Source organism: Eumetopias jubatus, unplaced genomic scaffold, assembly GCF_037043125.1.
Source record: "Eumetopias jubatus isolate StellerSeaLion01/CBP00866 unplaced genomic scaffold, mEumJub1_p1.0 scaffold_2, whole genome shotgun sequence".
Classification (NCBI taxonomy): Eukaryota; Metazoa; Chordata; class Mammalia; order Carnivora; family Otariidae; genus Eumetopias; species Eumetopias jubatus.
In genome coordinates, this window is record NW_028274808.1 from 44,494,558 (window position 1) to 44,520,830 (window position 26,273).

The window sequence follows — 26,273 nt, forward strand, 5'->3', positions numbered from 1 at the left end:
ACCACATACACACACTTGCGTTTATAGGAAAGCCCCAGCTCCCAGTGCCGGACGGTGATTGATTTCTTCTTAGTTTTTGAAAGACGACAGGTTAGGAAAGAACACATCTAACCAGTAAGCCCTGGATGATTTTTTTTTTAATTTGGAAGAGAAGGGGTTCCATACCCAGAGGGGGTGCCATACCCAGCAGGGGTGCCGTGCCATACCCAGACCGTCGCTGGTGGGCACCGTGGATACACACACCTGAAGCCTGATGTCTGGCAGGCAGTTATCTCTACTTGGGTTTATCCTTCGGCTCACTGTTTCCGGCTCCGGGGGTCTGGTAATTGGGCGAGTCCTGGTAATTTTGGGTCATGAATTGGGTGCTTGCTTCAGGTTCGCTCAGGTGGAAGCGGTTCAGGAATTTGTCCATTTTCCAAGAGCCTGGAAGGACAAACAGACCAGAGGAAGGCAGTGAGGGACAACCATGGACTGGGAGCTGGCGGGGCCTGACAGGGAGGCCAGCTCTGGGGAAGTGGAGACAGCAAGCAAGGACCTTGGTCACTGGGCTGAGCGTGTCAGAGTGCCCGGGGGCGCCTTCTGGGTCCTCGCTGGATGTTAGCAGAGTGTCTGGAAAGAGGTTGCTCTCCAGGGAACAACGGGGACTGAGTCTGGACTGGGTCAAGGACTGCCTTTGGTCTCCTTCCCCAGGGCCCTTCATTTGGCATAACTCTGCCTCCTCACTCACGGGCAGAAAGGAAGTGCCCTGTCGAGTGGGCTGTCCGCTTCCTCCATCCACCCCTCTTTTTCCACAGGCTCTCCTGACCCCATGACTGAGGCCTTAATGCTTCTTTCCTTCACACCTGGTCACCCCAGCTGCTGGGGCTGAGACTGGCCCAAGTGTCCACGTCCTTCTTCTAGTCTCCTCCCCAGAACCCCAGCTGTGGCAGAGGCTGAGGGGCAGGGCATATGGCTAGGCTTCTCCCTGCTCCTAAGTACCTGGATCCTGCGGGAGCAGAGTATGGGTGAGAAGTCCCCGGCTGGTGCCCAGGTGCTCCTCCAGGGAAGAAAGCACAGGGGTGTGGGGGGAGGTGCCTCTTCTGGGGCAAGTGTGGACAGGCCTGGCAGCAGGGCAAGGAGGGCGCAGCCCTGCGCACGGGGGAGAAGCTGAGGGAAGTGGTCACAAGTGTATTCCCACGCTCTTGTTTCCCAAACCCTGGGCCTCCGGCACCCTCTGCGCATGATTGCCAGCTACAATCCGGGATGCCCAGCTTAACTTGAATTTGAGATAAACAACAAATAATTTGTAAGTCTGTCCCACGTATTGCATGAAGCATACTTAAAAAGTCATTCTTTGTTTGTCTGAAATTCAAATTTAACTGGGCATCCTGTATTTTTTTTTCTTTTTCTTTTTGGCTAAATCTACCCACCTTCCCCGGGTGGACGGAGTGGTCAGGGAAGACCTTGCCCGGAGCAAAGCTAGGCAGTAACTGATAGGCCCCGGCCCAGCAGAGAAGAGTAATCTCTAAGGCACAGAGAGAGCAGGACGACAGCTGGCAGCCTCGCCTTCCTCTTAGAGCTGCCCTTTCTCGGCCTGTGGTCCTCTGTCTGCACCCGCTACCCTTTTCAACAAGGAAGACAGAAGTCCCCCGAGGTGCTCTTACTCCACTTATCATCCTTCCCCGCCATGGGCTGTTTGCACTTCAAAGATGTTTTCAAGGAAAACAAGAATGTTTTAATCCAAAGAAACAAGACAATAATAATGATAATGCAAATAATAATAATAGTAATAACACATCCATATAGTGCTTCATATGTGCCGGGAACTCCATGCATATTCATACAGTTAATCCTCACCGGGGGAGACTATTTTTATCCCTAGTGCACAGATGGGAGGATGGGGCACAAGATGAGGTTCCGGTGAGGATGCTTCTTAGGGGCAGGGATGGAGGAAAGGGCCTCTTTAGGTTCCCGCAGGTCCGATCTGGTGACTGCACGCTCAGATTAGGGAGAGAGGCGCTGGGCCCTGGGAGAGCCTCTCTTTGGGGGGGACTGCTGCTGGGTGACAGGTGGGTGACTGAGTGTGGTGGGGTCTTCCACTACACTGGGGAGGGGAGGGGAGGCAGGGAGGCACTGGTCTGGCGTGGCCTTCACACCTGGAAAGCCTGGCTGGCTGGAAAAGAACTATGGTATCATGATCCTGGGAAAGTGTGTGTATGTTTGTATGCTTGTACGTGTGTGTGCGCACACACGCGCGTGTGCAAGCCATGAAAAGGGCTCATGGGTGAACTGGTGTGTGACAGGCCTGGGGACAAAGGGGCCTTCCCCACCGAGTAGGGCAGGAAGAAACCTTGGTGGCCAGGAGGGAATTGAAACTCTCATCACGAGATCAGGGCAAGTTGGTGGAAAGAAATCCCCTGTGCCCTGAGGGAGATCTTGCAGACTTTGCCCTCCCCAAGCTCAGAGCACTTCTCTTGATGGAGCTCGGAGTGCCCTTGGAGCCTCCCACCTCCTTCCTGGTCACATTTCCGACGATGCTGTGGTTCTCGGGCAGCTCTGCAAACCAGCCCCTGTGTCCCTCAGGAGAGCGGGTACAGCATGCTGGCTGCTAGCCTCCCGCCGTCTCCTCCCCTGGCTTGGCCGTGACTCCTTACACCCCCGTTTCCTGCCACAAAGGGCAAGAGGAACTGACCCTGTGCAAGTTCTAGAAGGAAGAGGGGTGAGTCAGACCCTCAGGGGTGTGTGTGTGGGGAGAGATGGGGAGCTGGGAGTCTGTGGCTTCGTGGTCACCATGTGGAGGAAAGTCCCTTCCTGTGTGGCACTCTCTGTCCTGTCCCGGAGCTGCAGAGACGGCGGTGCTGCTGGCCGTGCTCGGGCCCCTCCCCTTGCACCCTTGGGCCCACCCAGGATGGGCTCTTCCTAGGCCCAGGGCAGGGGTAGTGAGTGCCCTGCAAATGCCTCTGGAGGGAGAGAGGAGGAGGGGGTCTGAGCCTGTTTCCTGAGCCACGCAGTGGCTGGAACACGGAGGCCTGGTGTCCTCAGGGCGGGCCACCGTATCTGACGTGCCGCTTGTTCCCTGCACAACCCTAGGGGGCACCGTTCCCATCCCGCGAAGCCTTATGCCGCCGCTGCGCCTACAGGCCAGTCTCTCACCTATTGGTTGGTGCCAACAGGGAAGATGTTGGCGATGAAGGATATTAGATGTGAGAGATGTTCCAGAAATGGGCCAAGGGGAGAGCTGGGCAAGCTTACCTAAAGCCATCAGGGGTTTGTGTGTGCCTGATCTCTCCTAGACAGTGACTTCAACAATTGGGAGAGGGGCTCCAAGATTTCAGCAACTCATCCGCCGAGCTTGAGTCCCAGGGGCTGCAATGGCTAGAATGTTCGGGAATCGCCCTGGGGCAGGTCTTGCCAGTCACTCTCTGCCCCCGGCTTCCCCAGTCTGTGGGGTTGGCTTAGCACTGTTTGGGAGTGGTTCATCACATGGGCCTGGACAGGCCTGGTGGGCCTATCAGGGTTGAACAGGCATCCCAGGACTGAGAAATATTCTCCTGGTCCAGTCCTTCCCCCTTGGAGGCCTCGTGAGGATGGGGTGGACAGCTCCTCTGCTGGAATGGGCAAGCTCTGGGCCGAGGGCAAGCTGACAGCCCACCTCCTGTCTGCTGGGCATGGGGGGTTTGCTTGCACTGAGGCCCTACTCCCACCCTCAACGGGTTGATAATACAAGGTAATGAACACTGGACTGGGAACAAGCTAGGTCTTCACAGAGTGACCTTGGCCAGGAGCACAACTTTGCAGCTCCTGGCAGATGGGGCCCCATCCCTAGCATCGCGCCTGTCCTCTTTGGCAGGCCCACTCTTAAGACTTCCCAACGGCACGGGACTCAGTGTTCCCTGTGTGTCCTCGCTCTAGCCAAGGGACATTCCCAACTGACTTGCCATTGGGTCCTCAGCAGGCCCTCAAGTGTTTCCCTCTCAGCCCAGGAAGTGGGGGCTTCCCAGCCCCCACTGGGAGGGAGGCCTCCATTCAGGCAGGCTGGAGAACAAGCGGCAGGGGGGTCCTGAGACTTGGGTGCGGCCTCCTCTGAGCTGTTTTATGAGTTGAGCTGCTTGAGCCTCTCCTGGTGAGGAGCCGCCCTGTCCCCCAAGGTGGGTGAGTTGTGTCTAACCAAGGCGGCCACCCCTTCCCTGTCTCCCCATCGCCCACCCCTTTCCCTAGGGGCACCGCTGCTTCTTGCAGGGGACAGTGACCCTGAAGAAAAAACAAAAGTTGAACGGCAGCCTACTAACCACCCCATCGAGCGCCCGGCTCGGGTCTGTAATTTGTCTGGCGCTTTGCCGGGCCGGCTGCAGTGACAGAGGCACTGACGCCCTTCCACCGAGATTAATGACGTCCTGGCGCTGGTAGGCGGGAGGCCTGGGCCTCTTATGTTTTGTGCCATTAAATGACATTCAGAGACTTCCACTCAGGAGCTGAAAAGCCCTCGTTCCATCACATCCAATTACTCCTGGAGAATATTTGCTGAGTGGCTGATCCTGCTGGCTTGAGAGGCTTGGGGCAGAGGGGACCACTTTGACTTTGGCAGGAGTGAGAGGGTGGGATGCTCGGGGTGGGGGGGTGGGTTCCAAGGTGGGCAGGGGTTACCCGGCTCCTCTGGAGGACTCAGGAGGATTGGAGAGTGGAATTACTAATTACCCAGTAAATGGATCACCCAGGATGCCTCCCTCCCTCCTGGGGCCCCGGGGGTGGGGGGGGGTGGGGGGATGGGGGGTGGGGATGGAGGTGGGGGTGGGGAAGGGAGCGAGAGAGGAGGCTCCAAACTGTTGATTTGAGCTTCCAGTGATCAATTCCAGTATTTGCTGGTGGTGGCAGGCTGGAGTTCTGGGTGAAATTTGGGGATGATCTGTAGTTTCCCGATGATCTGTTCAATACTGCTTTGGACGGTTGATGCTTGGCTTGACTGGGGCGTGCTTCCTGCGGCCTGTGGAGGTTGCAGGCAGTTCCTAGCCAGGGTGCCTGTCTGAGAGTTGCCCAGGATGGCCCCATCTGGTCCGCTGCCAGGCCCCCAGTCCTACCCGCTCTGCCAGGTGGGTGGGGCCCTTCGGAGGCAGAAGAGGGCTGCCTCACACAAGCCCACACAGTGACTCAGGGCCTGGGCCCGGCGGTTCTAGGGCCTGGCCAGGTGAACCACCATGGGAGGTCATGGCAGGGGGTAGGGGCTGTTTTGCAGTGGGCTGGGTGTGTTTGTGTGTGTCTGTGTGTGTGTTTGGGGCTGGTCTACAGGCGGGGGGGCCCCCTTCCTTCCATCTTTGCCCCCACTGCGTACTTTTTCCTTGCTGCCACCAGGCCCGACAGGATTTTCTCCCAGCCTCTGTCCCTCCACATCAATGCCTCCTCCTGCTGACACTGCTGGGTGTTGTGCTGCCTTCCTGCTCTTGGCCTGTGCTTTCAAACATTTCCCCATGACGCCCATTGTCTCAATCACCCATGGTGCCCCTCAGGCCTCTAGAGGCCACAAGCCAGCCTTAAACCCCACTGTGTGCCAAGTCTCAGCCTGTCTCTCCTCTCTGACCCCTGTGGGTGTGTGGCTCACCCAGGAGCTGCTCAATTCAGGTGTCTGTGCTGCTGGGGAGTGGGTTATGGCCACCTGGTCCAGAACCCAAGGACACTTCTCTGCCCCTCCCATCCCATTTTGCAAGGAGCAGGCCTCCAAGGCCGCCCCAGTGAAGCGGTGACTGAAGCTGGTGTGGCCCGTTAGCTCCCTTGGCGCTGCGGCACCATCCTGGACTCACCACCTTGGAGAGGCTTCTGGAACAAGCTGAGGCACGTCATCTTGTGGTGCAGAGAGGGGATTTCCCCAGCTCACTAGTGAGAGGAGCTTGGGGCCGTAAGGCTGGCTCGTGACACCCCTAGGCCAGGTGGCTGAGGTGTGGCATGATGCAGACCACAGCTCACCGGGAGTGATGTGGCCTCTGGGCTCATCTGTCTCCATATAGGGTGTGGCTATAGACTTCTCCAGGAAAGGGGCCTGGGGGTCTGTCTCGGGTGGCTGTGGCTGCTAGCCAAGGACACGCAGGGCTTCAGGATGGACTTGCTCCTTCTTTGTCCCCATGCCAGGGCCCAGAAGTCTGGTGGTCTGGGTGAGGGGAGAGGGAATGTAGGGGAGTGGGCAACAGGAGCAAAGAGCCTTGCCCCGGAAGTCAGAAGAAAGGTAATTTGCTCTTAACTGTGGCTCCTGAGTAGACCAAGCCATCACTGTTCCAGGCTTCAGTCTCCTCATTCACCTGGTGCGAGCAATGGCTGTGATCCTGCCCACCCCACAGGGTCCAGCAGCTGGGTGAGGGGAAGGCCAGGGAGAGGCAGGGCAGGCTGGTAGGTAGAGAGGCTGGGGGCAAGCGGTCCTGCCTGGCCGCTCGGTGTTGGGACAGGGAGGATATGGGTGCCAAAATTGTCATTTGTGGGCACGGTGCTCACAGAGGTGGCTGTCTTTTCAGGTGTTAAAGGAAGTTGATGATGAGTTGAATATGGGGGTGTGAGAATGTGCAGCTGTGTGTGTGTGGCTTGTGAATGTGCATACGTGGGTGTGTCCCATACACAAACATCCTCATTGACTGAAAGCTCACAGTGGGCTGAGCACAAGGACAGGTGTTAAAGAGGAAATCCACGGCAGAGGTGAGCTTCTCCCTCAAGGAACTGAGTCTCACGGTGGAAGTAGGGCCTGTGCAAGTGAAAAATGACTGAGTAATACAAAGGGATAAAAGTGGGCGACTGAAGAGGCACAACAAAGTGTCACTGAGTGCGTGGAGAGGGACAGCAGCAGGGGAGGGCTGGGTCAAGTGCACGCAGAGAAGACCGCCCTGTGGGAAAGCGTCCCGGCGCCGTCAGCAGGCAGGCAGGGCCCTCGGGCTTGGGGAGGGGGAGAAATGGTTTGCCCAGTCAGCAGGCAGAGGCAAATCAGTCCCTAGGGGAGCGTGGGGGGCAGTGACGTGAACAAGGTCAGCGGGAGTTAGCGGATGTCTGGCAGTACGTGGTATGGATGCGTGCACGGGATGAGGTGGGAGCCAGCCCTGTGTGTGCGGGCCCTCTTCAGACATGTCCCCTCAACTCATTCAGTTGGTTCCTCTACAGTGTAGAAGTCTAGATGCTGAATCCAAGGCTGCTGTGAGGAAGATGCAGGGGCGAACCATCGTGAATCACAGATGAGCCCGGAGGCCAGATTCTGGGCCTTGGGCATCAAAGGTCTGGGAAGGAGGGTATTAGAACTGCGGGGGAGGGGTTGGAGGCAGAGGTGCAAGTCCAGTGTGTTGCAGGCCCACATTTGGGAAGGTGAGGTGTGGCCTTTGGGACAAATGTCAGTGAAACTGGGCCAGCCCTGGTCAGAGGGCACCAGTTCGGGCTCTTTCAGCTTCACTGTTGTTCCCTGTTTGGGATGTGGTCATGCTTGAGCTATTTGAGTATCTCCCTCCACTCGCTCTGTGAGCTCCCATGATCCACAGAGCTACACTGGGTGACAGCATCCATCCATGGGAGCAGGGACCGGGTCCACGTGGCTCACTTCTGTGCCCGCAGCACCTAGAACCCTGCCTCACACACACTCGGCATCACCCCAACGAATGCAGAGGGCATGTGTGAATCATGCCCAGCAAGTGGGGAAAATGGCAGGGAGAGGAAGGAGCTGTGTAAAGGCGGGAGGAGTGGGGAAAGCAGATTTCATCAACTAGAAGCAAGGTGGCTCCAAATCCCCTTCTAGGGCCCTCGCTGTGGTCCTGGCAGACTGGTATCTAATGGAAGGCCTCCCCCGCAAAGGCGTGTGGAGTTGGCTGGGCTAGTCAAGTCTGATCACTTGCTCCCTGCACTCGTCTCACAAAACTCGGAGGTGGGGGCAACTCTGTAAGCTGGGAGCAAATCTGTAAAGGGTCATTCCGTGGTAGACCAACTAGTCCAACCTGTCATCTTGATGATGTAGAAATTGAGGCCCAGAGATGTGAGGTGGCTGGTCCAAGGTTGCACAATGGATATATCAAGATCTCCCATCTGGAGAGGGTTTCAGCCCCCCACACTGAGAAGTGTTCCCTAGCCCCCACGGTCTTGCAAGTTCAACTAGAATAATGTCACACTTGCTTCTCATCCTAAACTGTCATTCACACCTAAGTCCTAGGGAAGGAAGGACCCAATAGGAACGGCTCAAGTCAGCTATCCTTCATGGCTGCCTCTCTACCTGGCTCTTGACAGTGACTTTCCCCTCCAGTCTCTGGAATCTGTTCCTGCCTGCGCATCCAGGAAACACAAGGGACTGGTTGTACCATGCATACTCTAGGACTCCCCTGCCTCTCCAAGGATACCTTCCCATGGAACGAAAACTAGACCAAAGTAAGCCCTCGGGCCTGTGTTCCTCGGCTCCAGGTCCCGGCCGCCCGAGGGCTGGGCAGCTGGGGGCTCCATGGGTCCCCACGCACGGTGCAGGTGCTTCAGAGAGCGCCAGGAGCTCTGACAATGCGCAAGGGCAGCTCCTGATTTTGCCATTGCCCCCCCCCCCCCCCGCCCCGCCATCCAGGCACACGTCTCTACCCCTAGGGCAGCCCCTGGGTTCTTACTCCTCCCAGTCCTGCCCACCGTGCCAGCTGAGTCATCTCTAAAGAGTGGCTTCTGTGTGTTGCCTCTCCCATGGGCAGCATCTAACGGTGCTTCATGGCGCCCGCCAAGGTTGTGCCTTTGCTGGGCTTTCACGAGCCTTCTGCGACGTTCCCCCTTTCTCCTTTCATGCCCTCACCGCTCCTCACAAGGGGTGCTCCTTCTCATTTTTAAAAAAATAATCTTGGCGTCTGTGGTTTCTCCAGCCCAGAGCTTCCTCTCTCTTTCACTCAAGGATTCAAATGTCCCCCTTCTCCCAGGTCCAGCCCAGGCCACACCTCTTCCACGTAGCCTCAGGGCCATACAGACTTGTAGATCATCTAGATCCAAACCCGCATTTTCTAGATGGGGAAACCAAGGCTCAGAGAGGGTAGCTGATTTGTCCAAACATCAAATCACTAGCTGGAGACTGGAAATACAGATATCCTCACCCTGCAGTAAAATACCTTTGCAATCTTCCTGGCTAAAGAAGGTGTGTCTTCTTGGAGGGAAAGAAATCCTAGGAACCATACACACAATCCCTAAATCCACTTGATCTCCAGTTGTCCTTACAGCCAGAAACACACAATTAAGTGCTTAATTATAAGCTGCTTCGCATTGTTATTTAAATGTTTTCAAAGTAGACTGTAAGCCCCCTGAGGGCAGGAAACATTCCCTGTGCTGTGGGGTCGGGTCCTCTCCTAAGTCCCTAGCTAGGAGTGCCAGGCACCAGAAGGTGTCATATGGTGGGACCAGCCCCCTGGCCTGGCTGGAGAGCTCATCTGGGAAGATCATTTTCCCACCTCCATTTCTGGCAGCGAGCAAAATGGCACGGAAGTCAAGGGGCTCTGCCCAGATGCAAGTCCTGTTCCTAAGTTTTCACGTGGATGAGAGGTGTGTGTGTGTGTGTGTGTGTGTGTGTGTGTGTGTGTGTGTGTGTGTGTGTGTTTTGGGGGGATGCACAACAAGCTGGCTTGGGCAGAGATTCAAAGCGACTGACAATTGCTGTCAGGCTGGATGGGTTTGGAGCCTCCGCGCCTGCTGCCATCGTCACTGGTGGGGCACACAAGCCGCTGTGTTTTCTGGAGGGCAGGCTAGGATCAAACACGAGGACTGCAGCCAAGGCAGGGGCAAGTATCTCTGCCGCATGCACCTCCCTTCTTCCTTCGCCCCTTTCATGCTCCTCCGGACTTCACCTACTGCTCTCTCCTTTCCTGGCCACCCTGCCCCTCAGAAGGCACTTGATCCTGCGGGAGGCTCTTGCAGGGGACAGTCTGAACATGATCCCTGCCCCCCTCCCTGCCCAGGGTGTGGGCTCTGTGACTATGGGACTAACGGGGGACTCCGAGGCGCTGCCTTACTTTGTGGGGGGAAGGTGGTGGGCTGAGGCACTAGTCCCCAGCCCCCAGAAAGCGCAGTGCCTGGACTGGTAGAAGGGGGCTCATGATGTCTGAGGTGAGAGGGAGCCAGGGAACTGGAGAAATTCATCTTGGCTTGGGCAAGATACATGTTTCTCTGCCTTCTCTCCTTGTATCCAGATTTGGGAAAGTGTGTCTTTGGGAAAGCGGTTTAAACAGATGTACAGATTGGCAAGGTGCTGAGGGCACCTGGGGAGGGTTCACCAGTGGAAAGGTTGCACCAACTCCGCTTGCAGGGCAGCCCAGAGCCTTCTGCCATTGGTGGCTCCTGCTCGGCACACCTGAAGGCCTCCTTTGCTCAGCCAGTGCTTTTCTGGGCTCTGCGGTGTTCCTCTCCTCTGGGGCCTCAGGCAACAGGCTTGTAACAATACCTTCTCCGGCTTCCCAGTGGGTGGAAGTTGGTCAGGGTCACTGGGTGAGAGCAAACGGCTGATGACACCTACCCACCCACTCAGCCTCCTGCCAGCCCCGGGGATGTGCCGTCCGCACTCTCAAGATGGCATCCGTGTGTTCCACATTATCTTCCCTTGCCCCAGATGGGGGAGATGCTAGAGTACACAGGGGTTACTTTATTTCCCATTTTTCTGGAGAGAAAGCCAAGGCTCAGAGAGGGGGCCATGGCTCACATAGGAGAAGGTGAGTCGCCTGAGGCCTTGCAGTGGCCAGATGTCCACGGGTCTTCCCGCTCCACAGTCTGGTGGGAGCGGGACCAAGGCCACCATCAGGTAGCCATTAGCAAGCTACAGGGAGTGGATCCTCTCCAGGGTGCCAGAAGGGCTGCTCAGAGAAGCTCGTGGAAGGGGCATGGCGGGGGAAGTTTTTGCCCCACCACTGAGGTAGAACAGGGCAGACAGAGCAATTAACAACCAATGAAGACAGACTGGCAGGGTGGCATTCCAGGGCCCTCTTGCCCAGATCGGACTCAATTATAGGGTACAATTACCTGCAGGAGTGCTGTGGGGTAGCTGTCTGCACATGCCATTCGAAGCTGAGTTGGGGAAACGCTTCTCTCCCTGGCTCCAGTTACTCCCTTTGGGACCCGGCCTCACAGACCCACCCACCCAGTGAGAGCCACCATCTTGGTCTGTGGGACTTATTTCTCTGGAGGAGACCACATCTGATGCCAATATCTCCCTTAGGACACCTCATTCCAGTCTACTGCCAAGAAAGGCCACCTTCTGACTGGCCTCCAAGGCTCACGGGTAGGGGTCAAGGTCCCAACCTGGCCATGAATGCACAAGCATCCACTTCCGCCCCAGAATTCACACTGGCTTTGGCAGATGGGAAGGCCTTACCTCGAGTTTTGTTTTCTTTGGAATGGAGAGAGATGTTCTGTTTTTCCTGAAGATAGACGAAGAACTGGTAGCGGTGAAAGCCACTTTTTACTGGTGGGGACGGAGGCTGGTAGGCTGGGGACAGAAGAGGGACAGAGAGTGTGGGCCCCCAACCCATAGTACCCACAACTTCCTGGCTGCCCTGGGCCAGAGGAAAAGAGAATTCTTTGTGCCATTCATGGTCCGCACCCCCCCCCCCATCCCGGGGTCCCAGCTGGGGGCTTGCCCATCGCAAACCATTAGGATTTATCTTTGGCAGGATCTCAGCTTCTGGCAGCTGCCTTTAGGAAACACCTTAGCTTGGGCAGTGCAGGGAGGAGGGGGTGTGGGATGCTGGAGGGTCGTGGGTGCTGGTGGGACTCCCCAGGCCTCTCTTGGCCAGCAGGTACTGGTGTTATCCCTTTGCTGCTTTAGTCTATCCTGATGGATTTCCTGCCTCAAGAGAAACTCATCTTCCTCTCTGAGAGCGTTTGCCAGTGGATTTTTATTTATTTTTTCAGCATTTCCTTATGAACTCAATTCCCAAAGAAGCCAATTTCTTGGCTGGATCCGGAGGATCTGGAAGTGGTTATGGGGGTGGGTGGGACCCGGTTCAAAGGTTTGATCATGGAAGTGTAGGATCTGGGTGCTCCGGGCACTGGGAGCCCACTCAGGCTCTTCCGGAGGAGAAGGCCCATCTCCCTCCCTTTTGCCCTCAGTGCAGGAGGCAGATCTTTTTCTGGGGCAGGAGGGAGCTCGGGGCGGGAGGGGGGGGCATCTCTCATTCTTTCCCCAAGTCTATGCAGGGGTTTTGTGGGCCAGACTTTTGCGGTTGGTTCCAGTTGGGCCGCCTTCCAAACTCTGTGCCTCTGCCCCCTCCCCATCGCTCTCCTCCTCTCCCCCACCTTCTAAAGAGCCAGGAATTTTTCTGGGGGTGGGTGGGGATGGAGTGTTTGCAGTGAGGATGCTGGTGGGAGGGAGTGTTGGTACTTTACAGCCCCCTCCCTCTCCTGGTCATTAGACAAGAGCCACCCGCTATTTGGAGCTGTTGGAAGTGTTCCTCATGTGTACTTCCGGCCACTGGGGCTTCCAGCATGCTCACAGCCAGGGGAATTCCTGACTATTCATCTCTCCCTGACTTTTTGATTGCAGATCTGATATCCGTGTGTGTGTGTGTGTGTGTGTGTGTGTGCATGTGTGCACACACGCGTGCGTTCAGGGTGAGCACCGCACAGGGTGTGTCAGGAGCCACGTGAGTTTGTATGACTTGGGGTCCACACTGGTGCAGGTGCAGGTGTCGGAAGAGCTGGTGTGCATGTTCGCTGAGGTTGTTTTGCAGGGGCTCTGTCAGTGTATGTGCAAATGTGGGTAAGTCATTGTTTTTTTCACAAACACTGCCAACACTGAGGAAGACTTCTGAGCATAGGTGGGTGCTGGAGTGTGTCTTCACGTGCATGGCGTATGGAGGGCAGAGGCGGCCGGGTCAGCTTTTGGCAAGGCCGGTGGGTGCGTGGGCTGCCAAGTACACTTGAGGGGGGCACGTTGCACACCGCCAAAGAGCTGGTGTCTGTGATTGTGTCTGCAGAAGGTTGCAGTTGGAGCTCACTGGTTCTATGCAGCTGGAAAGTTATCCTCGGGGGAGATGGAGACCTGACCCCTCTCTATAGGGCTTTCCTGAAGAATCCCCCCTCCGAAAGTAGAGATGAGGGGTCACGAGGGGGAAGGGAAGGGATACACACATGTGGCGCCACTTCTTGGTGCCAGGCCCTGGCTGTGTGCTTTCCCTTGTGACATCTCCTTAATCCTCACCACAACCTGGTCAGATGAGTGTTATCCCCATTTTCTGGATGACGAAGTGAGGCTCTGAGAGGTGAAGTCAGGCCGACAGGAAGTGGTGAAGCTGGGATTTGAATCCAGGCCTATCTGATGTCTGACCCCATGTTGCGTCATGGAACTATGAGGCTCATTTGTCTTTTTGCTCAGCCCTCTTCGGAGGCCAGGTCCGCACCTAGGCATTCCCTTCAAGTTGGGTGGAGAGCATGCCCTTGCTGGGGGAGTCTGAGTGGGGGGCGCGGAGTGGAGCTCGGGGTGAAAGGGGTGGGAAGGGGAGGGCATCAGAGAAAAGGGACCCATGCAAGCACATCGTGGCACCGGGTGCAGGGAAACACGCGGAGGCAGGCCGAGGGAAGGGAATGACTGCGCCAGTCCCTCCAGGAGAGCAGACCCCTGCATTTAATGCTGGCCCCACCCCTTACTCCTCAGGAGCTGAGGGACACGTGGGTCACACCTGGCTTTCATTCTCTTTCAAATGGAGATATTGGCAGCAGCGGCCTCCAAAAGGCCCTTGTGATGATTAAATTGTCGAGGAAGAGTAAACTCCTGAGTCAGTGGGCACTTTCACACCACTAAGTCTCAACGTTAAGTTGCATTGTTACGGTTCTTGTGGTCATGTCGTTGCCCTGGCTGGGGGGAGGGGTGTGGGAGGGTCGTACTCACGTGACAACTCCTGGCCCTGGACCTTCCCTTTCTTTATATCAGCGCCCTGCAATGAGAGACAGGCACAGGTGTGGGTTCCTCCTGGGGCGGCAGAAGGCCACACCACCACACTTCAGCCCAAGTGGGTTTTGCTGACTTCTTTCTCCCTGAGGGAGTAAGAAGAGTAGGAATGGGTATGTCTGCTCCTGGGACAGGCGGCCAGAATGGGCTCTGGGGTTTTGAATGGTGCCTTAGGGGGTCCAGGGGGAGGACAGACACAGGCATTGCTGACGGTAGCCTGGGGGTGAGAGATGGACGCCCCCCAGACTACCGGAGAGAGTGAGGGGACATTTCTGGAAGGGCGGCTCCGCTCCATCATCTGCACCCTTAGACCGGGCACGGGACACAAGTCTCTGCCTGTGGGGTCTGGTCAGATCTAAGGCAGGGGCTGACAATCCTCACAGCTTTGCTAAGCCAACCCATCCTCTCGGGCTCTCTTTGGGGCCTTCAGAACATTAGGCCAATGGCTGCCTGAGTAACCAGAAGGGCAGGGAGGGCAGGAGGGGGCTGGACCGCTGATTCTGAGGCAGCTTTTCTCCCCAGCCTTGAATGGAGTCAGCCCACAACCTCTGGGCAGATTGTTTGGCCTCAGTTTCCCTCTTCTTCCTTCCCCTCCCTTCTCTCCTCTACTCCGCGTCTGTGGGATAATGAGGTGATCCCGGGGGTGGGTGCTAATTATTGTTTGTGCAGGACTGGGAGATGCTCAGATGAAAGGGACTGGAGCCGGGCTCCTGGGTCCGTGCCACAGCTCGGGGGCCCCTAGGTGTGGGGTTTTATGGCCTTAATGATGGTGATTAGCATGGCTCTTCATGGGTTCTGCCAACACCTAACTGTGCCCCGGCCACCTTTCTACCAAGCCCTCCCGGTACAGCCTCTTCTCCTTCCCCTGGCAGAGGCGCTCAGGAGGAGGCTTTGGGAGGGGAAACCACGCGATTTCTTCTCATTTCTCTGCAGAGACTCTCAGGGTCAGCTGGGTGACCCAACTCCTAGTGCGGTTTACCTTCTACAAAATTCAAGCCCCACCCCCCTCTTCTTGAAGCCCCCCCCCCCCATCTCTTCCCTTTTGGGCTGTAGCTTGTCTACCAACTGTTCTTACTTTGGGCCTCCTTGGCTAGACCATCCCCTTTCCCCAGGCTCGTCCCTGTCTGTCTAGGTTACCTCTGGTTGGGAGAAGGGGAGGGGAGACTGCAGAAGGGGCCCCTCCACCTTGGGCCCCCTTCCCACTTGGTTGTCCTCAGCCCGAGCAGATGAGATCGCTGTCCTCTGGCACCCTTCCAGCCCCCCTCATGCAGTCTTGTCTGCTCAGAAGCATCCGGCAGCCTTCGGATTCAGTCCCTGGGACAGCAGGGCTCGTGGCAGCTCTGCTTTAGCCCGCTTTCAGCACGGGCCCCCACTCCCCCAGTGTCAGGCTCTGTCTTACCCAGGGCTGACATGGGGCCCAGCTGTGGCCAGCGGCTGAGAAGCCAGGGGGCACCAGGGTAGGGGAAAGGGGTTGGGGAACAGAGGCTCCTCTCCTTGATAGCCATCTCTCTCAGAAGACGATGTGAGGGCCCAAGCCCTAGCAGCCACTCTCCCGAAATAGCTGTCTGGCTCTCTGGCGGCTCTAGCACGATTAGATTAGAGACGGGGGCTAAGCCCAGGGCGGCCCAGCCCAGCCTGCTGTGCGCTCCCAGCCTCCCCCTCACTCCTCTCCGAGTCAGCCCAGCCAGCGGTTTGTTTAAACAAAACAATAGCAACCTAAGCGGGCTGTTTCTTTTCAATTCCCCACAGGCTTGGGTCCCACCCAGAGTGATAAACAGGCCTCTCTCTTCTGAGTGAGTGCAGGGAGGCCTGGGGTTGGGGGGTGGTTGCTGGCGCCCATAAGGTCAGGGAGTTTGTGCAGCACAGGGTGGAAAGTCTGATCTGTAGCCTTGATCAGGGTGGAAAGGCTCTCCTTCCCCTCCCTTTCACTCCGGGGAGTCTTTTCTCATCAACTGGGGCCAGCTTGGCAAACACATACGCACACCCGTGGGTTCACTGAGTAAAGCCAGCGGCCCTTCCTGCCTGCCTTCCCTGGCGGAGCGGCTCTTGAGCTCAGCTGAGGCAGCTGCTGGGGGAGCCGGGAGCAGAGAGCAGGGATGGCTTTAGAGTTCCTAGGGTCTCTCTGGAGCTTGTCGCGGACAGGTGCTGTTCCTTGGAAGGATGAACAGAGAAGGAAGGCTCTAAGGAAGGACCAGGCTGTAGAAGGGCCTCCCCCGCAGAGCCTGTGGTCAGTGTGGCTGGGATTTATTCAAGCTAGGTTGAGAATTGGCTAGACTTCCTTTGGCCATAAACCTTCCCTCATTGGTCTGTCCTGGGGGGCGGTGGTGTGCTAAAATTTCTACCATATGAACAATATGTGATAGGGGTCTTAGGAAACCAGACTCAAAGGGTGAAAACGGTGACTCTCCAATGGGCTCAAACTGCTTGTCCGGAGCCACAGAGTAGTAGTGGGAGAATCCCAGAACATTCCAGGAGGAAGGAGCCTTAGACCCTTTGACCTTAGAGACCCACTAGCTCAAGATCTCCTGTCTTTTGACCCATAGGGCCATCCTATGCTTTTTCTACAACTTCACGGCAATCCCATCACTCCTTCAGGCAGCATGGCTTTAGGAAGACTGTTATTACAATACACAGATATTACCTGGAGGCCTGGGGCCACAGTGGAAATGGTTACCTGGTTCCCCACCCCCGGCCCCCCACCCCCATAAGAAATCATGAACTCTCCTGAAGTGTCTTTATGGATCGGAGTACCTCATTTAGCCTGAGATGACCTTAGGAAGCTGGAAATCTCTGGGGATGGATGAGATTCTGGAACATTTCTGGTGGGGTGGGGTGGGGGAATCTCTGATTCTGAGCACTTCCTAGGAAGATAGGACTGAGGAAAGGGCCCTGAGGGTGGGCAATGGATCCAGCATTTGAGGGACAGACCCCACACCTGTCAAGTCTGAGCAGACAAGAGTTTTGCAAAGAGGGCGTGCAGCAGGGAAGGGGCAGCTGAGAGCTCCCCCACACCTTGGCTTCCTCACCTGGAGCCCTCCTCCCTGGACTTCCCCCCTCCCCCAGGTATACTGCTCCTTTTTAAGATGGGCCCAGCCCAGACAAAACCTCCTTTCCCTTACTATAGCTAAGACAGATTGACATTTTCAAAAGGAGCTTGTCTAAATGCTAAGGTTAAAAAAAGGAAATAATTATAGAAATTACAAACAGTGTAGAAACTGTCGGGTTTCTGATCCTCAAGAACACTGAAAAGCCCAGGGTGGCTTTTTCAGGATATCAGGACAGGAACACCCAAGGTGTTAGGGCAGTGTGCTTGGGAGGATGTCCAGGGCCCTTCTAAGTGTCAGAGACTAGATGACCTTGGGGAGGCAACTCTTTTCCTTATCAGCATCCTCTGTCAAGGGGAAGCGGGTGGGGGGAGATTGCTCAGTAGGAATTGTCTCTTCTTAAAAAAAAAAAAAGAATAGTCTCTTCTTTTTTTTAGAAGTTGGTCCCCAGTGTGTGTGTGTGTGTGCATGCATGTGTGCGTCCGTGTGTGTGTGTGTGTTTGTGTGTGTGTGTGTGTGGAGGAGATGCACGCAACTGTCTGGCATAGGAAGAGGCCCACATTATTCTAGTTGCAGAGAAGAAGCTTGACTCTGTGGACACTTTGGAGGAATTTTGGGGTTTATAGACGTGAGATTTCCTTTCCAGCTCTCCCCGACCTCAGAACTCACAGCTTCTCTATCAAGTTAGTTTGGACCTGGCATGTGAAATGCTTAAGAGGACTCTCAACCAAGAGTCATGGTGACCCCAGTCTTGGCACAGGGTAGATACAGACTGTCCTACCAGACTTGTTCTGATCAACTGGTCTCTGGTCAAGTAGAGAGCACAGTGCTGGAAGCAGGGGTCTGCTCCCCCTACTGTTATCTGACATTCGCAATGAGCTTTCAGTGTTTCTTCTCCACGGCTCTAATGGATGCATCCATCTCATAGCAGTCCTTGCGTGGGAAGGGCAGAGCTCGGTCTCTCGATTCACTGGAAGGAAACCCAGAGAAACTTTAGCCTCTCAAGGGCAGGGACAGCATCCTACCCCTCTTTGTTAGCCCTTAAGATGCTCTGCCTAGAGCAGTGGACATTGTCAGTGCCCTGGCTCATTCCCTGGCCCTTGCCACCTTGGTGCTCTCCAGCATTCCTCCCAATCTGCTTCTCCTGGTCCCAGGGCCCCCTCTGGCCTCCAGAGCCTGCGTCCCCACCTGCACAATAAGGCAGACATGCTGGGGTGTTAACGTCCTCTGGCAACAGGTCCTAACCAATGGCTGATGGGAAATGGTGCATAAATACTCCAGCTCCTCACCTCTTGGGGGCCGGGCAGGGGAGCGGAATTTTGAAAATTCGCTACTTGCACGAGACTCCTTGTCTCGGGCTCTGTTTGGGGCAACCCAAGCTAAAACAGTAAGGGTCCAACAGACATCTGGGGAAGGAGTGGAGAGATGAATGAAGGCTTTGTCTAAGGTGTCATAGGTAGCTGGCCTCTATGCCAAGACTAGAAGCCTCTCCTCCTGATTCTCTGTCCCAGTCTCTTCTGATGGGACCGCACTCCTATGGTCTGGACCTGGATCCTTCTGCCCTCGCAGACCGGGTCCCAGAGGTCTCTGATACATTAAGCCTTTGGAGTACCACACACAGACGAACAATTAGATGAAAGACACCTCTATCCTTTGTTTCTTGTCCATGGGGACAGCCAGAGAGCTACCTTTTCCTGAGAATCGAGGGTCCAGCGGCACCCCTTCCCCAGCCTGGAGAAGCCTAGGTCAAGCCTTCTTGAGACATGGTGGCCAGATTCCGGTTGTGAGGTCTGGTGGGTGGGGGAAGGGCCTGGCTCAGGGCTGGGCCCAGCAGGGAGGTCAGCCCGGTTTCCTCATTCCCCTTCAATTACCGACAGGCAACTGTCCGCCCACCTGGGCGTTTGTGAAGGCCCCAGGTACTCGGGCTCACTGACCCCTGGAGTAGAGGGGTCAGCAGCACATTTCCCAGAGTCTGCGGGAGATGACTTAATCTCTTCACCCACTTCTTCCCATCTAGACAGGAGGATTCAATCATGTCTCCTGCCTGGGTGCAAACCTCAGTCCGAGTGGGAAGTTTCACTTTTTGATCTCTGGGGGGCGGGGATGGGGAGGGCTGTCAGAGGAGTCCTGAACTTGAAAGGTGAGGTACAGGAAGATGCTGTGGGGATAGCGGAGAGTGAAGGGAGACAGGAACGAAACAGCACTTGGTGGGGGGAGCGGGGAAGGGAAAAATAGGGAAAACAGAAACAGAGTTCCAGGCTCTCTGACACTGGCACCAAATGAGAAAGCTCCTTGCTGTTTTGCACAGCTGCCTGCAAGCTGCCAAGTGGCAAAGGATCCAGGAAAAGGCACAAGATTGCAAAGCGCTCTCCAGTAATCTGTATATTCTGCAATTAAGAAGGGGTAAGTAAGTGGAACGCACCGACAGCTCCCAGGCTCTGAGGTCTCCAGGGGCCGTGGCTGCCAATCCACTGAGCACCAGCTTGGAGAGGACCCAGCCCTGGAGACCGGTGCCTGCTTCAAGGGAGAGGCTGTGATCAATTAATCCTCTGGCCTGCTTTTTTTGCCCCGAGGCCAGGGAAAGGAGGGCCGGCCACTCAGGTAGCTGAACTGGAGTTCGTGGGAAGTGGTGAGAAGGAGTCACGCACCTGAGCCCTCCTGGGAGCTGAGTGCTTCTAGACTCCAGGGTGTAGGACGGCCAATTATCTTGTGCACCAGCTTCCCTCGTGAAGGGTTAACATCAAAGACCCGATAGGCCTCTTCCTGGCCCCTTCATGGGCAGTGGGGCTGGGTGGCAAATAGTCTTTAGAAAGTGCCAGTGGGTAGCCTAAATATTTGGTGTCTTGGCACTGACTGGCAACAGACCCCTGGGTTTTGACTTCTAGTTTGGCTTCAGATCTGGAGTCAGTTACCTCCCTGGGTCTCCAGATGCCAAAAATGGGGAGGGGTGGGGTGTAGCGCAAGGGGCAATTATCTGCTTCTTGTAACTAAGTAGTTACCTGGATGAGTGAGAGGAGCTTCACCCAAGGTTTCACCATTCTTCATGACACTGGGTTAAGAGGCAAGATTTCCCAAGGCCAAGGTCAAGACTGCCTGCAGCTTAAAAAGTACAGGCTGTCCAGGCCCTTTGTTCCAGGCCGTGTGGAAGTGCTTGTGGTTTCCAAATAAGTCACGCTGTCTTGCACCTGTCTGTATGTGATAATATCTAGCATAGAGCTGGCCCTGAGGAATGATGGCTGGGCAGATGGGGAGATACATGAGTCAATGAATGAGAAGCCCTGGGTTGGAGACAAAAATATGAACGAGGCACACTTCCTGGTGTTGAGGAGCTCATGGTCCAGTGTGGTAGACCAATTGACAAAGAAATAACTCTATTATAGGCCTAAATAATTGAAGTACAGGAAGTGCTGGAGGAACACAGAGAACAGAATTTGTACCTGCTTGGAGGCAGTGATCAGGAAAAGCTACTGAGAGGAGGCTATACTCTATCTGGGCTTTGAAGGATGTGTAGGAGTTTTTTAGCGTAATTTGAGGGAACTGCATTAACAATGTATAATATGCAAACAAGATGTGAAAAGAGGCAGGTGGGTCTGAAGAGAGCTCAAGATAAGGCTGGAAATGTAAGCTAGGGTTAGGTTTGAATGGCAGACAATGCTTCTGAGAATCAAAGCCACCAGCAACCTAAGCTTTGAGTCCACAGATCCTAGGCAAGACTTCTTCCATATGCTCAGCAGCCGTATACCCAGGGGATTTATCAGAGGGGGCCAGTGGAGCTGTCTCTGGTCAAGAAAGTATCTGGATAGGGCCAGGTCTTGGAGCACTGCCCACGCAGCAGGTCAGAGCTGTGTGGAGCTGGATTCCATCACCAGGGCCTCATTCAGAGCAGGTGAGTCTGGGGGCCCCCAGACCCAAATACCTCCTTGTACAAATAATAACTTGGTTTCAGGTCATTAAAGTACTATATGCTCATTATAGAAAAGTTTGAAAACAGGAAAAAAAAAAAAAAAAAAAAACAACAACGAACCAGAAAGAAAAAAATCCCCTGGATCATTCTGCGTAGTGACAACTGCTCTGAGAACACCACGGTTCCCTTCCTTGCATCTGGGTCCCAAAGCTTCTTGTCACACAGATGCCAGCTCTGGGCCTCTGGTCCCCTCTGGTGCCTGCATTAGCTGGACTCCCCTCGGACCTCCTGCTCGGGGGAACTCGCCTGAGCTGCTTTCAGTCTCTGAAGCTCACAGACTGGTTTGGACCTCAGGAGAAGGCGGAGCCACTGCTCCTTGACCCTTGCCTGTCACAGGCCACACTTTCTCTGGATGCAGCTCCAGGGCAGGGTTAGAGAGTGGGAGTGGGAAGGAAAAGGGAATAAAGAACCCAACGTATGGTCTTCTCGAACCTGTTGAACTTAGAAATAGACAAGAATATATTAAGATAGTTTGAGAGCAAGTATCATGAGTTGGTAGCTAAATACAGTTATTATGCATCGATGTGAGTTGAGATGAGACACTGCCATTTCTAGATACATGGAACAAAATCCGAGGCTTTCAGCCTCAACAACAGGTCTCTGGAACGCCTCAATAATCTGGAGTCATGTGGAGAATTGGCTATTCTTCGTAAGCACACTTCCCTGATATCTTTAATCTTATACTTTTAGTTCCCCAACTCCTTTCATCTTAACTATTCTGGCTAGTGATCTTATTAGAGACTAGTTCTTATCTTCTTAAACACACACACGGAGACTACCTTATGTAATTTTAAACACCACTGCGGTTGACCCAGTGAATAACCAATTTTGCACCCTGCTACAGCACCAGACTGTAATGCTGAAAAACAAATAAAACGAACGGGCCATTTGGCCTTCTGCCTGCTCAACCTCCTCAGGAGCCAATAATTTAATATTTATGTGGTCGTGGTCACCACATAAAGAAAGGGAAACACCTCTTGCTGGTGCCTACAATGCATAGGCATTCCGCCAGCATCTTTATACTAAAGTTCGCTCCCTCTGGTCCCCGCCTTCACAGACATTTCCTGCTAAGGAGCGGTGACCCTCAGGAGACCCCCCCCCCCCAACCTTGGAGGACAGAGGCCGCCTGCCCTGCTGAAGGAGTTGTGCTTCGCAGTCTGATTTTTGGCAGCTGTGGGAACTGGGGAAGTGGTGCCATCCAGTTCAAAGCAACCCCACTGCATTAGTGACTGAGCTGTTCACACGGCCGTCCAAAAGGTCAAACTGGGCTTCAGTCCAAGGTCATTACCAATCAGCTACAGGACTGTGAGCAAGACACTTATGTTCTCGGTGTCTCTGCTTCCATACCCATGAAGGGGCACTGATGATGATGATGTGGGTCCTGGTTTCCCGGGGTTGTTGTAAAGATGAAATTAGGAAGAGGAAGATTCTCAAATCCCCCAGTGGTGTCTCAGTGCAAGCAAGGGTCATCGTGGTCCCCCCTCCCCGGGCTGCCCACTGGGGGGAAGGGTGGGGTGGCGGTGGGGTGGGGAGGAGACAGGGAACCCATCCTGCCAGCTCCCTTTTGTCGTGGCAGTGCCGATAAGTCTCCTCAGGGTCAACCTCATGAGGCTAATGGCGGTGCCGTGGGCTTGGAGGTTACTCGGCTGTGAACGTGGGCCCGTCCTGCTGCGTCTGCACTCACCCGGGGTGCGCCGAGCGCATGGCACATAATGTTTATTAATATGCCTTGATGAGGGGCATTAATATCTCTTAATGACACCATCTGAGCCCGGCCTCCTTCTTTCTCTCACTCCTCACTCCTGTCTCTTCCCCTACCCACAGCGACACACACATGCACAGACAGAGGAAGTGAAGGACAGAAGAGAGAGCTGTCGGGGACGAGGGGCTCTGATGGGGGTCCAGCCACAGGGGCAGACGGGGCATCCTGGGTGAGGGAGGCAGGAGGATGCCGGGGCTCTGCTGTCAGGTGGAAACTGGGCCAGAAACTGCTTGGCGATGGCAGCAAGAGAGACAAAACAGTGGCGAGACTTTTCCAAAACTGGGGGAGAGGAAGGGGAGTGGCAGGGGGTGAGACAGGGGCCCGGGAGCCTCCCCAGCTGGGGAGGGGCTGGGTTCCTTCATGGGAGCAGGAAGGGAAGAAGAGAAGTCTGCAGGTCATTCACAGGCTGGGTCTGGGGGTGTCCGGGGGTGGCAGGGTGAGAGTAAGAGAAGGGGAGAACAGTGAGTCCCACTCACTCACACACACTCACCCATGTTCACACACTCATGGCCCCCCATTTGTGCACACACATCACTCACATGCATACTCAACATGTTCACACACAACCCCCACACTCACATACTTAGGCACACGTGCCCACAATACCCTCACACTCACATATATACACGTTCACAGCCACACACACACTCACAGATACACGCAACATGCTTACATGCAAACATGCATTCACACACACATGGTTGTCACGCTTACTCATGCATATGTACCCGCACACTCACACGTGCTCGCACACTCACACACACTCACGCGTGCATGCGGATACACGGCTCTCCGCACTTGCACACTTAAGCTCACAGTCTCACACACTCACATATGTATATGTTCACACTCATACACATATACACCGTGCTTATACGCACACAGGCCTCTCACATATGCACGCTCATACACAGACACAGTATGCTCACACAGTATGTAGTCACATATACATGCTCACACACGATCCACTCACAAATGCACACTCAGATTCAGACAGATGCACACGCATGCACACATACATGTACTCACATTATACATAGTTGTACACAGTCACACATACATACTCACAAAGTGCGCGCCCACACACTCACACACACGTGCTCACACACACTCCCTCTCCCAGGCCGCCTTGCACTGGTGGGCACGTCAGGGGCTGAGTACGACAGGAAGACCGGGGTGATGGGGCATTTGGAAGGAGCGGGTGGTGAGCCTAAAGCTTGGAGTACGGGATTAGGACCAGGGGGTGTGGGAAGCTCCAGGCCCCTGGCAGGAGCCCAGGACACAGAGATGACTGATTAGGACTGTTGTTTGTGAGTAAGAACGGAGCTGTTCTGCTCCCCTGTGAGAGCCCATGGGGTGCGGATGGGGGAGGGAAGGGGAGAGGTGGGCACTGGGGTGGGGGCACTGGCCCTGCCCCTCCCCCTGCTGGAGTGTGGAGCTGGGGTTGGCCTGCTCCCCTCTCCAGCACGGAGGCAGAACAATTGGGAAAGGGCTGTAGTTAATCCCCCAAAATAAACAGGGCTTGGGAAACTGCAGCCTCCAGAGGGAGGGAGCTGCAGGGCTACCTCCTCAGGCCTGGGCTTATCTATGGCTCCCATCTCTCATCTCCAGCATCCAGTCTTTCTGGCTGGGTGGCTGCAACCCCCGGAGGGGGACAAGAGGCACTGGGGAGGGCCAAAAACCTGGCGGGGGGAGCGGGCCAGACCTTTGCTTCCCAGCTCCAGTGGACCGAGGGGGCCCAGCAGCCTCCTAGCACCCACCTGGCCTGGGGAGGGTACCCCAGGGCTCATGGAAGATTGGCGGCACTGGTGTCTGGACCCCTCCAGGGTGGCTGTGAGAGCTTCATGGCCCCCCCGTCCCCCAGGTTCTGTGGAGTGGGGACCACCTCACCAACGGCTGGGAGGCTGCTCAGGATGCCTGGCTCTACCAGTCCCTCCATCTCCTCTCTGTCTGCCAAGAGGTTTCTCACCACCCCTGACCCTGTCCTGTCCTGTTCTCAACTGTCAACCAGGAACCAGCCAGCCGCCTCTGGGCCTCGCTGCACTCTCCATGCGCCCCCTGAGACATGCTGGTAGTTCTAGAGAAGCAGGCCACAAGGCGGGCGGCCGGGGAGCATGGAGTCGGTGGGGGGCTTGCCCAGCAATCGTGAGCCTTCTGGCCTCCTGGGAAAAGGTAGGTAGCAGTGGTGGGAGTCAGGCTCCCGGGCTCTGTTCTCTGCTTTCTCTTCCCCCTCTGCCCTACTTTAGGCTTCCATGCTCAGCTCTAGTGGGAAGATGGAGCATAATCTGTATTTTGGGCCTCCTCTCTCCTTCCTTACCAGAGGGCCCAGGCCTGGGGCCACCTTGTGAGGAAGAAGAAAGGAGGGAAGGAAGGAAGGAAGGTAGGAAGGAAGGGAGGGACAGACAGATGGACTTCCTGGAAGAAAGCTTGGGGATCAGGGTTTTGAGGAAAGAAGAAACGAAAAGATGCTGGTGAGACCGGGCGGTTCGGTGAGACCCTGTACTCCTTAGGAAATATGACGGTAGAAACGGTTACATCTCATTCAAATCACATCTCGCTCTTTTCACAGGAGCTGACAGTGGACTTGGCCCTGGTCCCCTAGCCCCTTGCTACTCAGAACAACAGCAGCATCACCTGGGGGGCTTGTCAGAAATGCAGAACCTCGGGCTCCACCCCAGAGCTGCGAATCAGAATCTTCCTTTTAACAAGAACCTGAGGTGATTTGTCGGCACATGAACATCCGAGAAGCCCTGCCCCGGAGTCCTGCCCTCACACTGGCCTGCCCGCTTTCCCTGGGCTCTCTGGACTGGGCAGGGGACTCCTCATCAGCCTCATGGGGGGCAGCAGTGGGGGGGGGGGACTGTCCAAGGCCTTGTCTCTCACAGGTCTCTTTCAGGCTTTGGAGGCCTTGCAATCCCCCTTCCCGGGCAGGACCGACTGGTCCTGAAGTGGCCCCAGCTCTCAAGTCAGATTCTTTGGACTGGTCAGGCTCCTGGGTGGTCAGAGGAGATGGGTGGACTGGAGGGGCAGGGGCTCAACTGGGACTGGGAGACACCAGGCACATCTCCTCCCCTGTACCATGGCCTGAAGCTGCAGAAGGAGCCCTAGATCAGTGACTCTCGGTGTCACTTGCTGTTCGGAGCCTTTGAGTTTCTGGCGTTGGGCAGGGCAGGCCCTCCCACTGGTGGTGGACTGGTGTGGCCCCACCTGGGGACAGTCTGATGGGTAATGCGGGGGGGGGCGGGGTTTGACACGTCCACTGGTGCCCCCTTCCCCCTGATCATGCTCCTCACTCGTGACCCTATTCGAGGAACGTTTATTCCCCAGGTGTTCAGGGACCTCCGGGGGAGCAAGAAGCAGAGAGCATTTGCTCTTCCCTGTAGCCTGTAGACCAGAGAGGGGGCTGCGTGAGGCTGCCCAGGTTTGTGGGTCAGGGTCTGCTCTAGGGCCCCGGTCCTAGCAGGAGGCCTGCTGCTAAGGGTCTTCCTCAGCTTTATCCCCTCAGAGATGCCCAGGTAAAGCTGTCATCCCTGGCAAGCTGCCAGTGTGCCCTCTCATTCCTCGGCCATGCCCGGGCCCGTGCTGGGCCTCTGCGCCCCTGCCTGCCCGGGTCAGGCCAGGCTCGTT

The 26,273-nt window shown here is 55.6% G+C and overlaps 1 protein-coding gene across 1 annotated transcript in view; it reads right to left on the reverse strand.

Moving 5' to 3' along the window:
* Positions 1-274: 274 nt before the first annotated feature.
* PEBP4 (phosphatidylethanolamine binding protein 4) overlaps positions 275-26,273 on the reverse strand; it is a 201,198-nt gene continuing 175,199 nt past the window's right edge. Inside the window, exons 5-7 of the mRNA XM_088020993.1 lie at positions 13,817-13,862; positions 11,303-11,416; positions 275-423 (exon numbers count right to left, since the gene is read on the reverse strand). Of these exons, the coding sequence (XP_087877119.1) occupies positions 275-423; positions 11,303-11,416; positions 13,817-13,862 (309 nt within the window). The remainder of the gene's footprint in view (positions 424-11,302; positions 11,417-13,816; positions 13,863-26,273) is intronic.